The 15,750-nt window shown below is 37.9% G+C and overlaps 1 protein-coding gene across 3 annotated transcripts in view; it reads left to right on the top strand.

The window, feature by feature from the left end:
- The window catches only part of LOC134533263 (WD repeat and FYVE domain-containing protein 3), a 264,565-nt gene that overhangs the window by 73,905 nt on the left and 174,910 nt on the right, over positions 1-15,750 (top strand). For all 3 annotated transcript variants that reach the window (XM_063370699.1, XM_063370702.1, XM_063370701.1), the window contains exons 15-19: positions 6,063-6,210; positions 7,826-7,984; positions 10,448-10,668; positions 11,656-11,984; positions 13,658-13,876. In XM_063370699.1, coding sequence (XP_063226769.1) covers positions 6,063-6,210; positions 7,826-7,984; positions 10,448-10,668; positions 11,656-11,984; positions 13,658-13,876 — 1,076 coding nt within the window. The remainder of the gene's footprint in view (positions 1-6,062; positions 6,211-7,825; positions 7,985-10,447; positions 10,669-11,655; positions 11,985-13,657; positions 13,877-15,750) is intronic.

The following is a 15,750-nucleotide window of genomic DNA, read 5'->3' as shown; positions in this document are numbered from 1 at the left end:
ACATTATATTTGTTATTTATATATTTGAAACTAAAAGATACACCAGTCTCCCAAAGTTTTTCCTAGGAGACATCTACGTTACACCAGTAGAGGAGTGTGTAACAATATTTACTTAAACCGTAGCAATAAAACAAGCATTTTTTCTTCAGTAAACAAGTTGCAAATTTAAAATAATAGACGCCACAAATTTTTGTTAATCTTAGAATGTTTATACATACTTCTTTTTATAAGTTGTAGGTTTTTGCTCAAGAAAAAAGTTTTGCATATTTTTTTTATATAGCAAAAATGTCCTTTTCAAAGGACTCTGCAATCTTTTACTTTTTCGAGTTGCGTATGTTTGTTTTAAATGAAAAAAAAGTATTAATGGACAAATAATGTTTATATCTCTACATTTAACAACTCAAAATGTATGGTGTTCGATAGTTATTATGTGAGAGATAATATTTTTAACATGCTAACTATAAAATAACATACTACACCTATCCCTCACTTAGTACGACTAATTTTTTCCTAAAAATGCTTGTGTTATTTAAAATTGCGTATTCTGAAGCTTTAGGTTCCATAAATAGCAAGACTAATTTATTTAATTTGTTCCAAAATTGTGTAGGAAAATATACTGTACATAATATAAATGCATTGAATAACACTCAAACATAAATATGTCACACCATTTATCTTTATATGCTTCCCATCTCACTTTGTATGACAAATATGACACTGCGTAACGGGAGATAAATGGGTATGTACTAGTGTTGGGCCGATTCCTAAAATATACCGATTCCGATTCCATTTTCGATTCTTAAATTAAAGGGTCGATTCTTCGAATCCGATTCCAATTCCTTAATTTTTATCTGACAATGTTCAACACAGTAATATACTCAGAAAAAAAAGGTTGTTTATGATTTTTAAAATGTAATTGCGTTGTGTTTCATTTTCTGTGCAGAAATTAACATTATATACAGCTTATATAATGTTAAAAAGTATGTTCATTACCATCAAGTTACGCTACCTTGAATTTCTAGCACAATTGTGCCTTTTAACCTTGCATATAATTAGACGAAACACGTGTTTAAACACTGCCAATAATCAAAGATGTCTTATGATGTAAATTGTAAATAATTTTATAACTTAACCTACTTTAGATACCTTACATTATCAACTCAATTAATTAATTGTAAAAAAAGAGGTTTGTACGGTTAGGTTAAGAATTTTATTTTCAAGCACAACTAAATAATGATCCAAATAAAATGACAATATAACCTCGTTTATACATATTTCAAGGGACCAGGGCGAAAAATAAATAAAAAGAGGGAAATGTAAAAATAAAACTTTATTATCTCATTATGATGGAAATGACAAGAAACAAATATGCACCACACTAAAATAAAATGTCAGAGATGCTTACGTTTTAATATATTACCTAGAACTTAATTATCTCACTTGGTGAAAAGAATAAATCCATCCAGTCTTGCAGTTATTCACAACCGTAAAGAGAAAATAAATTTTCAGTTCTTGAGAAAGTTCTGTGCAAGTTTTAGCATCTCAAAATTTCCACATTTTATGGTGAGATTTTCTTACACAAAATATTTAAACTCTTCAAATAATCGCGTGTTAACATTTAATTCATTTCAGAAATTTATCGGAAACAATTCTGTAAAACTAACACGACTACTTTCAAAAGATTGTTTATGTTTGGTGATAAAAAATTTACAAACGTTTCAGCAGCAATGTTTGGAAATTCAGATTAGCTAACTGCCTTTCCAAAATATATTATCTAATGTAAAACGAGCATCGCTGAACACGCACAAGAACGCCGATTTACAGCAATTTGGTTATGTTGCTTTTCAACTTACTTTAATATGGTCGCAGTAATCCACTGTGAATTTTGGTAAAATTTCATTCAAAAATTATTTCATTTTAATTCTTTAAAGTTAAAAGTGCAGAGATGTGAAACATCTTAATTTTCATGTTCACGTCACCAAAGATTTGGTTCATGGCCGTATGGTTTACTATGGCAGGTAGCACAAACAAAAAATTAGGTTGTTTACAATGGCAAATACAGCTGCCATAATCAAATAGTTAACGTTTACATTATTTACATTATTTTCTTGAAACATTTATGGTTTTGTCTAATTATTTTTGAAGGTTTACTATTAAATGCAGTGCTGCTGCAACATAATTTTCGAAAATTGCTTTCGCTTAAAGCGGGAAAGTAGATACTGCATTTGTACTGTAGGGAAAATGGTGGTGTAAGTAAATAAATACGTTAATCACAGTAATTCGTAAATCAGTTCCGTAAAAAAAGATTGTATTATGTAGTTTAAAAATTATATTTGCATGCATTTTAATATTTTCTTACGTTGCGTAGGAAATGCATTTTGCAAACTTAAAAACAATGCAGGAATCGGTCATGGTCGATTCCAAAACCATTTTTTCTGAATCCTACGATTATACTGGAATCGGTGGAACCGACCGATTCCGGAATCGGAATCGACCCATCACTAGTATGTACTTTATTGTCAATCAGCTGGCTGACTTGCCCGCCTGGGCGTGACCTTCAACTCACGTCACATACCTTTCCAAACCATCCTTTACTGACAGTGAACCCAATATTACTGTCCGAATAATTACATTTTAATTTTTCAAAAATTAAAGTGCTTATTCGCGCATCACCACCTGGTTCACAGCAATCCTGCCAGGCCAATGATTATTTTTTTATTGCAACATTCATTTAACAACCTTTTCCATGTGAATCATCTGTTCATTTCTGTTTCGGTATCTACATAATGTCAAATATATTCCCGCTAGTACAACCAACAGCATCAGACTTATGAATATAAATATTGGTAAGAGTTCTTATTTCGAACGATTATGTGCACAGTTGACTTGCTGAAAACTAAAGTGCGACCAACATAAGCTTGGCCTTCATGACAATCTGCGCTCTGTAATACTTCTAGTTTTGCCTCAAATACTTGAACACAATGCATTATGACTTATGTTATGAGTGATCAATCACGTACAGTTACCAGCAGCTGAATGGGCAGACTTTGCTTTTGTTTGAATGAATTCCCTGCCACTGGCTAGACTGAGTTTACAGCCCGGTTTGTGGCCAGGCGACAACGGTACGGTATGGCATGGTGGCATACGTGCAGACGTAAAAAACATTTGGTCCTTCACACTCCATAGCCGCATTTTAACTTGCCATAGCTGATATTTGTACAACAGCAGATAGCGTAGACAGACCTGCGCGCGCATCTCTTCCCCTCTTGTTTGGCTAACTATATCCCACGGCACATCTGTTGCACCTATAAACGTAGTAGTTCTGCTGCACGATGCGCCACATGTCATCTATAGTGCCCATAGTTACTTACTGCACAACAGAACTACAGTAGAACTCCAATTATCCGAACTCCGACTATCCGAATCGCCGATTATCCGAATCACAAACAAGTCTTGACTTGACTTGTCTTAACTTGCCGTTGTGCCTACACTGACTTCCCCCCGCGTGTGTAGGCACAACGGCAAGTTAAGACAAGTTCCGGCGCATTGCAGTCACGGCGCACCTGTCATTGTTTGTTTTGATTAGCCAGTGTGCTATTGACCTTGCTCGAGGACGCTACTCTTTCGCTACAGCTTACTTTTGTTTGTGCGTGTACAATACGTATGTACTGTATTGTTTTTATACCATGGCTTCGAAAAGAAAACGTGTTGTGCTATCGTTAGCGGACAAACTGAAAATTATAGAGCAACTCGATAAAGGTGTAACGGGTAAGAAGTTGTCTGAGATTTATGGTGTTGGACAAGCAACAATTTCTGACATTAAAAACAGTAAGTCAACACTTTTAAACTTTGTTTCGGTGCTTGAAAATGAAGATGGAAGTTCCTCCAGGAAAACAATGAAGACAGCAACCAACAAAAATTTGGAAGATGCCGTGTTTAAATGGTTTTTGCAGCAACGTTCTATGGGAAATCCGATTTCAGGTCCAATCCTTTGTGAAAAAGCCAAAATCTTAGCAGAAAAGCTTGGTTATTCATATTTTAAGGCTAGTAACGGCTGGCTAAGGAATTTTAAATTCAGGCATGGTGTACGCGAGTTAGATTTGGCTGGTGAGAAGCTTTCAGCAGACTCTGCAGCTGCTGAAAATTTTATTGAAAAATTTAAAACTGCATCAGAATCCTATGATCCGGAGTTTGTTTATAATGCCGATGAAACTGGCCTTGTTTGGAAAGCATTACCAAAAACCACTTTGGCTTCTAAAAGGGAATCTAGTGCCCCTGGACATAAGGTCAGTAAAGAACGTGTTACAGTGCTTAACTGTGCCAACTCCACTGGAAATCATAAACTGCCACTTCTTTTGATAGGAAAATCAAGAAATCCAAGAGCATTTAAAAACGTAAAAAAACTTCCACTCTTCTACAAAAGTCAACCCAAGGCCTGGATGACTGCAGCTTTGTTTACCGAATGGTATGATGAAGTGTTTATTCCTGAAGTGAAAAAGCACCAAAAATCGGTGGGAAAAGAAGGCAGTAAGGTGCTTTTAATTGTTGATAACGCACCCACTCATCCTACAGCAGAACTGTTGGAAAGAGAGAATGGGCAGTTTAAAACGACGTTTTTGCCTCCCAATGTTACAAGTTTGCTGCAACCCATGGACCAGTCTGTTATTGAAACAATGAAGCGCCATTACAGAAGGCAACTGCTGAGAAAACTGCTGATCGAAGGTGCTGAAGATGAAGAATTGGTTTTGGCAAATCATAGCAAAATAAATTTAAAGGACTGCTGTTACATGGTAGCGGAAGCTTGGAGTTTGGTTACGGCACTGACGCTAAGACGTGCGTGGAATAAACTGAAAGGCCTACCGTCTGAGAAGAACAAAAAAAAAAGAATCTGAAGAAAATGAGAAACAAGAATATGGAGAGGATGATGATGATAAAGATGCGTTGTCACTAGAGGAAATAAGAAAAATGATTGTAAAAATTCCTGGTTGTACAGAAGTAAGTGCTGAAGATGTAGGAGAGTGGATGGCTTGTGACACGTCTGACCCTGGTTTTCAAATTCTCAATGACGATGAAATTGTTGTAAGTGTGAGAGAAGATGTTGAAGTGGAAGTGGAAGAAGAACTTTCTGCTGATGTTGAAGTAGACGCTGGACCATCAGCTAGTGAAGCATTTGCCGGCCTCGAGACTGCTTTGAAGTGGATGGAGCGTCAGCCCGAGTGTGACCACTTGCAACTGCTCACCGTCAAGCGAATGCGTGACCTGGCTGCCCGAAAACGGTTGAAGACCGCAAAACAGCTTACATTGACGGAGATGTTTAAAAAACAATGATTTTTATTTCTAAACTTGTACATAAGTACATTTTATTTATATTTAAAACATGTGAAAATTTCATGTTTCTTTCATTTAATTCAATAAAAAAATAGTGCAATATCAAAACGTAGCTTTTATTCTCTCCAATGGCAATTTTTTTTAAAAAAAATCCGATTATCCGAATATTTGATTATCCGAATGGGTCCCGGTCCCCATTAATTCGGATAATTGGAGTTCTACTGTACCAGTTTAGAGCCTTGTGCTTAGATGCTTTAGCAACAGAGCTTTATGCATGTTATTTTCATTACTAACATAAAAAATTCTCAATTAAATTTTTATAGGGCTGAAAAAAAAATAGTTTAAATAAATGTATTGGCTCTAGAAAAATTAGTTAATGGGGAGCCAATAATTGGTATGTAAACAGCAATGATATAAAATTTTCAAAACTTATAATAACTGCAGAATAAAAATTATTTGGTTATGTCATTGGAATATGTATTATGAAGGTGTAAAATTGTTGGTCAGAAATTACAGCATTAAAAAAACCTTAAAATGTAATTTAATAACCGTTAATAATTAATTATTAAAATTAGATCTGCTTATTTTTTGGTGGTTAACACACAAATATAGGTTTCACTGTGCTGTTTATTGGAAGGTGTGGTTTGTGTACACAGCTGTGAGGTAAGGAGTCCAGCTAGAAGGCCGTGCGTTGTATCGTGAGGACAGAAGTGACTGAACCACATTGCTTGCAGCCTGCCGTCACACATTCCGGCACGGCTGTCGTACGCCTGCATCGTCCTGCGTCTGCTGTACGACGTGGCCCTTGACTCGTACGACAAGCCTGCCAACTCGTCAGTCATCTCCTTGCGTTCGCCTACTCACCGCAGACATCATTCCGAGGTCAGCACTGCACATTGTGCATGATGTAAACAATATAAATATTTTTAATGAACTGACATTTTATGGTTAGGACTAATACATTATTTTTATTGTTTTTTTAAAGTTATTTTTAATCATAGTTAAATTAGCCTACAGTTATGCACAAAAATTACATAAGTTGGTTAGAAAATTTGTAACATTTTGCGTTTAGTGAATTCAGTGACAATTTTTAATCTAAGTACTACGATAAAAAAAATAATACATACTTGGTTACCAGTGAGTGAAAGATACAAAAATATTTTCTATCTCAGTATTATAAAGCTAAGAATTTAAAATATATATAGTTGTGTTTCTTGGTAAATGTGTTTCTTGGAGAAGTAATCTTTGTAAACAGAAAAGAATTGGTCAAGGTGGCGGTTCTAAATGCCTTTTTACTTTACACTGAAGCTAGCTGCATATGTACGGGAAAGTGGGAAAAAACAGGCTAGTCTGAAAAATTTCTCATTTTTCTAGTCAGGACAAAAAACAGTATGTCTTCTGAGCATAACAAAGCATTCTGGTGTAAACACTGTTTTTTGTATTGCTTCCTGTGCCCATTTCCCCTAATGCTTCCATGTTTCAGTGTCTTTCATTTCATCCATCAAACTTGTATTTCACAATTTCCCTAGTTTTATCAGTACCCACCAATTATCTTCAGTTTAGTGAATAAAAGTTTAATAATTCAGAGCACCCACCACACAAAGTTTGAGCTAGCAGTGCACGCAAGATCTTTATTGAGTTGCTTCATTTGGAGAAGTCATAGGTTTTTAATATAGAGGAATTAATTAATTTCAGTGAGAAGACCCTTTTTTTTAAAATTTAATTAAATGATGCCCAATTTCTTTAAAAAACATTTTAGTGTCATGGAATACCAAAATTTTAACGAGATCCATACCCAGTATTTATTTTTATTGTCAACTTGCTGAAAATTTGAATGTTTTATTTTTGTAGTTTCGATTAATTTAAATGGACAACCATCTTTTGTCTTTTGTATGAAACTATATCTTTCAATGGGTATTTCAATTATTAAAATTTCTTTTTGCTGCCAATAATACTTTTACTGTCATAAAAATTTTTAAATATAATTTGCAACTAAATTATTAGCTTTAAACACACTTGTGCTCTCTATATTTTTTTTTTTAGAATATTGAATTTTTTTTTCTTTCTTCATAATATCAGTTTATTTAAATATATCTAGTTTTTCAGAGTAAAAGATCAGTAAAGGAAAGCATGTGTGATAACCTGTTGTTCCCTAAAAGAGTGTACACATGTGATATGTTACTTCAACTTATATTTGCAGGCAAGGATTATTTTTACAGCATAACAATTATGTTTTCTAACACAAATATTACATAATTATTACATTAAATGGTTTTATGTTCTATAGATAGGTAAAATGATACCCTCAAAGTATATTTATGGCTCATGGTAATCAGATGTAGGATAAACACAGACTGGAAAAAACAATTTGGTTCAAAGATGAATGAAATGTAATAGTGTCAGGTTGGTAGCGATGTGGAGTAGGCATCCCACACTGACGATGCTAGTGTCTCACGTCGCCGAGGGTGGAGGTGTGATGATGGTGCTCGTTCCGCAGAGCCGCGGGCACCCGCCCGACTCCCCGGGGGGGCGGCGCAGCACGGTCAACTCCCTGAACCTCACCCCCCCGGCGCCGGACCCCATCGTGGTGCACCCCGGCGTGGTGGTAGCCATGCTGCACCTGCTGCCCTCCATCCAGCAACTCTCCGACTCTCAGGTGACATACCCCACTGCTAGTTCGCACTCTGCCGAGGAACCAACAATACAAAACATGTTAAATGATGAGTGCAAAGACAGCACACTAGTCAACTAGTCGGAGCAATACCACAGCACAGACGAACACGGCGGACTGACACGACGAGACAGTTCCAGCAACAAACTGTGCATGCGTACAAGCAACAGCCCTAGACAACAAAGCGACAGACTGAGGAACCCAACGATGGTAACAGAAAACATAATCCGGTTAACGCACCTAGAATACAGCGATGCACGTGCAAGCCCAGCGTTGAAATTAAACGTGTTTTCCGACCGCACAACCACGACAGCACAAACGAAACGGTAGGCTTCTTAAAACAAAATGTTGCAACACTTCGGCAACTGAGATCTGTTCTTGTCGTCATGCACCAAGAGACTGATATTGCAATGTACGTGCCCTGTTACGAAATTTACCGCAGTGCTAAATGTTATACTATACATACATATATATGTATATACATATATACATGTATATACATATATGTATATATAGTGTATGTATGTGTAGATTAGTGATGTGTTCTACTTTTTTCTCAGTTTGGTTCTGTTTCTTAAAAATCTGTTCTCGGTCCTGTTTTAGGTTAACCTCAACTTAATTTCAAGTCACACAAAATAATAAATGGTGTTTTTTTTTTTTTTTAACATCACTTATCAGCGCTCCACTTAATCATAATTAGGCCGCAAACAAGCCATCTAGCCCTTAGTAGCACAGTTTTTTCTGGTGTCACTAGATGCAATTAAATAAAAATAAATAATCCCACGTATACTCTACTTACAACAAAACATTTTTAGAGAAGCTAATTTTAATACTTAGGTAATAAATATCTAATAAAAGTAAATAGATATCTATATCCATGTATGTAATAATAAAAGGAATGCTTCTTGGAAAACCCAAACCCTCAGAATTTCTGGAATTATTTATTATTGTCATTGGGTCATTTGGCTTGAAAATATGTGGTAGTGAAGGAAGGGATGGGACGGGAAGGGGAGGGGCGGTTACCCTTTGTCTGTGTCGCCTGCAATTTTTAAATATTTATCAAGCATTCACTCGTCACACATGGCTTAAAATGAAGTTAAAAAGACATGTACCTTGAGAAGAGGGGTTAGCAAAGTCTACCCAAGGCACCCCAACTGCCGCCAAAGCCTTTCATTCCTACTCCATTGCTGCTTGCCTTACACCTCGTTCTGGCCAGGACGGTATAAAAGGCTGTACTCGAGCAGTAAACCCCGAACGTCACCATCAGACACTGCCGCCTCCGGACGCTGGCACCGCCAACGCCACGCGGTCGTGAATTAGGGTGACTTTGGACACTTTAGGGCAATCCTTTTCAGGCAAACCTGCGATAGGCAGGTGTATTACTGCTTGCAATAAACATCCGCCATGAACTTAACGACTCCGAGAGAGAGGACGGGTAAAACGGTGCGGTGACCACCCTCGCACCTTGCCTTGTTCCTTACCCGCACAGCCGTGAAATAGTTTCTCAGTGTTTGGAGTACCTCGCAACATTGGTCACCCAGGAAACAACCCACTACGGATCTGCCGCCCATAGTTTCTACATCCTGAAGGCTTGGGCAGGACTGAAAGTACTCAGTGACAATGGTCCGCCCGGAAAACAGTCACGTCTGAGGACGGGTTGGTATGCAATCACAGAACACAGCACCACCACGAGCCTGGTGGACAAGGCGTTGGCAGCCACCAGTTAACCTTTCAAACCACCTTTTACTTTCTCCTACCTCACCTGACCTAAGACGACAGCCACCGCACCAACATAGGGCGACAAGTTTTGCTTGTGTAGGAATCAAAATATAGCTGTGTATTTTCACATTTTCAGTTACCAATATTACTTAAAAAAAATATTTTGATTTAGTTTTGTAAGGGTGCAACTCTTTTAGTAATCACTTTGTGAAAAGTTTAAAAACGGATTTTTTCTTATTCAAAGGTTTTGTTAAGAAATCACCTGCGGGTCATCATCAAGTGTTTTTGAGAAACAACCTGTGCTAATGGGAATGAATTAAATGGGCTTAACATCTCGTAAACATCAGTCATTTCAGACAAACACGAAAATACAGAAGAGGGATGTTGATGCAGGAATCAGCCGTAGTGTATAGTAATAAATCATCCCAGCATTTGCATTTAGTGATTCCAGGAACCCATAGAGAACGGAAAGCAGTGTAGTCGGACTGAAATTCAAATTTGGTTCCTCTGGAATGTGAGTCCTTTGTCTTACCATTGGGCCACTTTACTGAAATCAATATTAGTAGTATCATTAAATGAAAGCTAAAAATAGTGTATTATGTGTGATTTTGTTTATGTACTGTAGACACATGAGTGTAAGGTGGTCTGTGGCCTGCAACTTGGCTAAGTGTATCGGCCCGACTGGAAGGTGAGGTCGACGCAGAGTGCTGAGTGGCGCGGGCTGCGCAGGAGCTGGCCGGCCTGCAGCTGCAGGTGTTCCTGGCGGAGGTGCTCAAGTCCCTGGTGCGCTGCGAGCGCAACCAGCAGGTGATGTGCGAGGCCGGGCTGGCGGGCCGCGTGCTGGCCGTGTGCGGCGCGGCCCTGGAGGAGGAGACACACCCCCTCCACCCCCCCTTGCAGTACATGCTGGAGCGCCTGTCCGCCCAGAGCCTCGAGCCCTGCGACCTCAGGTATGTGCTCTCTAGCAATGTTCCTGCATGTAACGTTTCACGAATAGGTAGTGCATTTCCTGCTTATAATGTTTGCTTTGTAAATATCCTTAAATGCAACAAAAAAAATCTTAACAACCGATCTATTCCAAACACTTATCCTATATATGAAGTTTTACATGTTAAAAAACTTTACTTTATACTTTGACGTGCGACGTGCCACATGACTGTCATCACAAAGCCGTCAGCTCCTCTGTTCTTAAACACAATTGCGGGCCTAATCAACTTGAGATCTTAAATATACTAATTCGAGATCCGTGAAAAAAATATGGAAAATAGTTAATAATTTTGAATATGGCTTTTAATGTGACAAAATCAACCATAACCAAATATAATGAAATAAAAAAAAGTTTAAATGTTGCTTGTGCCTCAAAAAGTTTTTAAAGCCTATTCTTTGAAATTAAGAATTATGTACTATGAAAAATTGCAAGATGTAGATAAGTGGAGTTGTTATTATGGTAAAAGTAGATAAGTTTTTCTGTGGAATTATTAGAATTTTAACTAAAACTCTATATGAGTTATTTATATTGCTATTGGAATAAATAAAAATGTACACTTCTGCTAAAAGAGGGAATTTTAGTTATGTTGGTTGGACAGTTTGTGATATAATATCAGTTAGTATTTTTCACTGTAGATTCTTGATAGTAAATACTTGATAGTAGATACTTGATAGTAGAGTAAGTAAGTAAGTATTGAGTCTGATTTTGTGTAACATAAAAATAAATTTCCAAATTTTATTTGGTTGTTGAATTTTGCTGCAAATATAAAGATGACCAATAACCAGGAAGTAAAAAGTTAGTAATGTGAGATTTATTAATAATTTCACATTTCATAATTTTATACTGTATTAATGATTTAATATGGGCAATTTTTTTTTTTTACAATAACTTTAATCAGATCATTATGTCGTGATACGGATGCCAGAAATGTGTGTGGTGACGTTGACAGGGACTTCCTGCGGCTGGGAGACCCGCTGTGCTCGCTGTCGCTGGACCAGATGGAGGCAGAGTACCCCCGCCGCCCCCCGCACCGCAAGCCCGGGGGCCCGGTGCCGCTCACCCGCGTCAAGACGCTGGTGTCCATGACCACGCCCCGCGACTTCCGCGCCCACAGCAGCGCCACCCCTCCGCCCTTCGTGGAGCTGGACATGAGTGCGGAGGGCTTCGGCTGCCTGTACCTGCCGAGCGTGGCGCCGCAGAGCCCGTCGGGCCCCAGCGTGGTGCCCGTGGCGGGGCTGGGGGCGGCCGACACCAGCGTCGTGGGCGGCATCGGCTCAGGTCACCTCTCCGGCTCGATTCAAGCTTATACTACTATATTACCATTCAACTAATTCTTATGATTTAGAAGTTTCATTTCACTTTTGTATTTTAAACGTATTTTTCAAAAAATAAAATCGCTCTTGAGGTCATCTTAGATTTTACAACACTTTTGAAATTGTAGTCACTTAATATTTTAAGTCACCTTGTGAAGGATTTCAAGTTACATATCACTTTATAGTAGCATTATCTTACATTCAAGCTGCCTTAGTTGAGGTTTGCCTTGCACGCTGAGAGGCCTTCCATTGTGGGTTACCTTACAATCTGACATTTTTCACTAAAGGTCTTCTGACTTTTAAGGTCCAGCTTATTAAATAGGAAGTACGAATTCTGTAATTAAATTTTAGATTCTTTTGCTCTAATTCTTACAATAAAATTAATATGTTGAAATAATTGAATAATTGAAAGTACCATTGCTAGAATGCTTGACCATTACATTTCTATTTTCTTATGTGTTGCCCCAGTTGTGAAGTTCACTAGATTGAATAGCGTACAGTGGATGTGAATATCAGTACCATGTTATACTGTAATAAACTAATAATACACAGATGTAGCCATTTTTATATTTGTAATGGCAGATAATTTAAATTTTCTGGAATTTCGATATAATTATTTCCAACCAATACTTATAAAACTGATACCCATAAAAATAAGTATTCCGGTGTACCGTGTTTTCTCGCATAATCATCGCACATTGTTTTCTAAAATCAAGTTTGAAAAGTAGGGGTGCGACGATTATGCAACGAAAACCTTTCTTCAGCTTTAAATATAAAAACAAAATCTATGACCCGAATGCGAACCTGAACTAACGCATAACTATCGTCGTAGTACACATTTACCACGAAAGAGTGCAGGCCATCAAATGTAGTTAACTCTGCACCTGATAGAGAGCGTGCGTTGCATGCAATCGGCGAGAGATCGATATTCGACTATGTGTGCACGCTCTATATGGGAAGCAACATAACCAAACATTAATCATTGCAACGAACCCTGGCTACATTTTTGTGAGCGGTACACCGCGGCGATGCAGACGAACAGATGAAGGTTATAACGTTTAAAAGGTCTTTAAATGAAAATTTACACGTCAGACAACTTCGTATTTCCGTTAATTAAATAAGTAAGAGGTAATGTTCAAATAAATATTAAATTTCTATTTTAAAATACATCGTTTTGTACGGAAAAAATACCCACACAAAGCGCTCGGAATCTAATAACTTGACCAAAAACAGTGCGACGTTTACAAGAGAGGTTTTTTTTTTATCCAAATTTTGACGCCCTAAAGTATGGGTGCGACGATTATGCGAGTGCGACGATTATGCGAGTGCGACGATTATGCGATAAAATAGGGTAACCTGATTCTATTTACCTGTTTATAGTTTTTTAGTCATCTCTTACTCCAATACACGAATGTTGTGTTGGTTAATTAGTCAAAGGCATAATAGGTATTGAGCTTTGTACAAATTTGATTGCGTAAAATACTTTATTTGACTTTTAATAAAATATCCTCATGATAATTCTATTAAAGTACTGACTTATTACTTATAAATGTTTAATTTCAGGAGACTTGCACTTATTGAATAGTTTTTGTGTCAAATAAAAGTGTTTGTGATGGGATTGATATGGAACGTGCGCAGGGGACCGCATGTTCCCGCCGCAGACGGGCCTCAGCTTCTCCACCTGGCTGTGCGTGGACAAGTTCTCTGACCCTCGCACGGACCCGCACTGCGTGCGCCTGCTGACGCTGGTGCGCAACCTGCACGGCCGGGACGACCACCTGGTGTGCCTGGCGGTGGTGCTGTCGGCGCGCGACAAGGCCGTCATCGTGTGCACCCAGGAGACCGCCATGCCCCTCAGTGAGTGTTCCGCTGCTCGCGCTACGGTGGGCCCTTCAGTCTCTCTGGCCGGATACACACCGTACGGCAGAAACATTCAGTTTTTTTTTTAAATGTATCTGAAACGTTGTATTTTACAAAGTGAAACTTGAAATGAGATTTTCGGAAATACATTTTCATGTTGTATGTATTTCCATCACGAGCATCAACTGATAGTTTTCATTTTTTTATTTTTAAGCAGTCATGATTGAAAGATGTCATCATAGTTTCAACTGGTTTCGTTGACAATTTTTTTTTTACATAATTTGGTATTAAAATGTTTTGCTCTTTTGAGCCTAGCATATAATATTATGGAATGTCTTGTTATTAATAGTGACTGCTACAAATAGTTTCCCCTGTGAAATAATAATTGTTGTTTAGCATTGCAATATATTTATGGTCAGAATGACTACAACTATGATAATACTGTCAATAGACACTATTTAGTGGTCTTAGAAAAATCAACAAATAGTAAAAATAAAACTTTTTAACTTTTAAGGATTGTATACATAATAAGATTTTTAATGTTAACCAGCTGGCTTGTTCATATCTGGCAACAGGGTTCCTGTTCACCATATTTACCTGAACAGGTATAATGGTATTATTTTTACCAAAACTGTGGAAACTAAAAGTGGGGGTCGCATTATAATCTAAAGTTGTATCTTGCCATTGGGAAGAGTTTAGTTGAAAAACTACAGGCACTGTCTTTGAAAAAGTGTAATTTATGTCACTTTAGACCACTGTTTATTACTGCATCCTGAACCTCTACTTAGTTGAAAAACTACAAGCTCATGCCTGTAAACTGCAGCACTTATGCCACTTTAGCCTGGGGCTTCCTGTCTGCACAGGCATGACAGATAAGAGATACAGGATGAAATATAGGGTGCATTTTGTCTATAATATGACGTGAACGGCCCCACACTTGGTGTGACAGTTCTTCTGTGGTGCGTACGTGTGCCTGTCTATGACTAGCTATTACAACTGCGTTTGACAGCTAACACGTCACAAGTTACTTATATTTGAGTAATTACAGATTATATTACGGTGTAGTGTATGTTAAGGGTAATGTATATTAAATGGCTGGCAAAGTATGGTGGTTGGCTGTACTCGTGTATGGTTAATCCCAAAACTTATAACATTTAATAATTAAAGCAATATCAAATTATTAATGTATATTATTGATATTAAAATTTCAACACATAGGTAGGTACAACACTTGAACTGACAACTCATGATCTGAATAAGTTCGCCTAGAAAGATTATGTTCAGATTAACCTAACGTTGTACCAGCTTTTAAATAACCTACCAAATACAGATAGCCAGACATGAATGAATTCGGGTCCAGTTTTGATACTACACCGTCATTACTGAATTATTAAGATTAGCAACTACCGGTACTAACTCAATTTGTGGTAGGGCAGGTTCTTTGGCCATTCAGGACTTATGGGTAGATCGGTGAATGGTCGCAGGAACTTGTAGAAAAGGAAGCTGCAATAGAGTTCTAATCCACTACGACTGCCGTAGGCTACAACTCGTTGGCTGGATCGGCGACACCAAAATGGTCCTGAAAAATGTGGTACAAGGAAATTTCTCACCACGAGATGACAGGAATCAGATGTAGAAGTCGCGATGCTGGAAGAACTCGCGAAACACCTCGTATGTCGTGGTAAGGCTTATACCCTGTATTCTGAGGTAGATGAACACAGAATTCTCCTATCTGAATACTCTGTTAACACTGTAGTATCTAACTATCGTAGCGGACACAATCTTCTTGTTTCCTTTGCGGGCACCAGGTTTTTGGCGACACATCCGAAGGAAACGTCTTCTCTCGAACATGGCGTCTTAGAATCCTTCTC

The sequence above is a fragment of the Bacillus rossius genome, chromosome 6, assembly GCF_032445375.1.
Source record: "Bacillus rossius redtenbacheri isolate Brsri chromosome 6, Brsri_v3, whole genome shotgun sequence".
Lineage (NCBI taxonomy): Eukaryota > Metazoa > Arthropoda > Insecta > Phasmatodea > Bacillidae > Bacillus > Bacillus rossius.
Note: the sequence above shows the minus strand (reverse complement) of the source record. Positions and strands in the feature narration are given on the sequence as shown.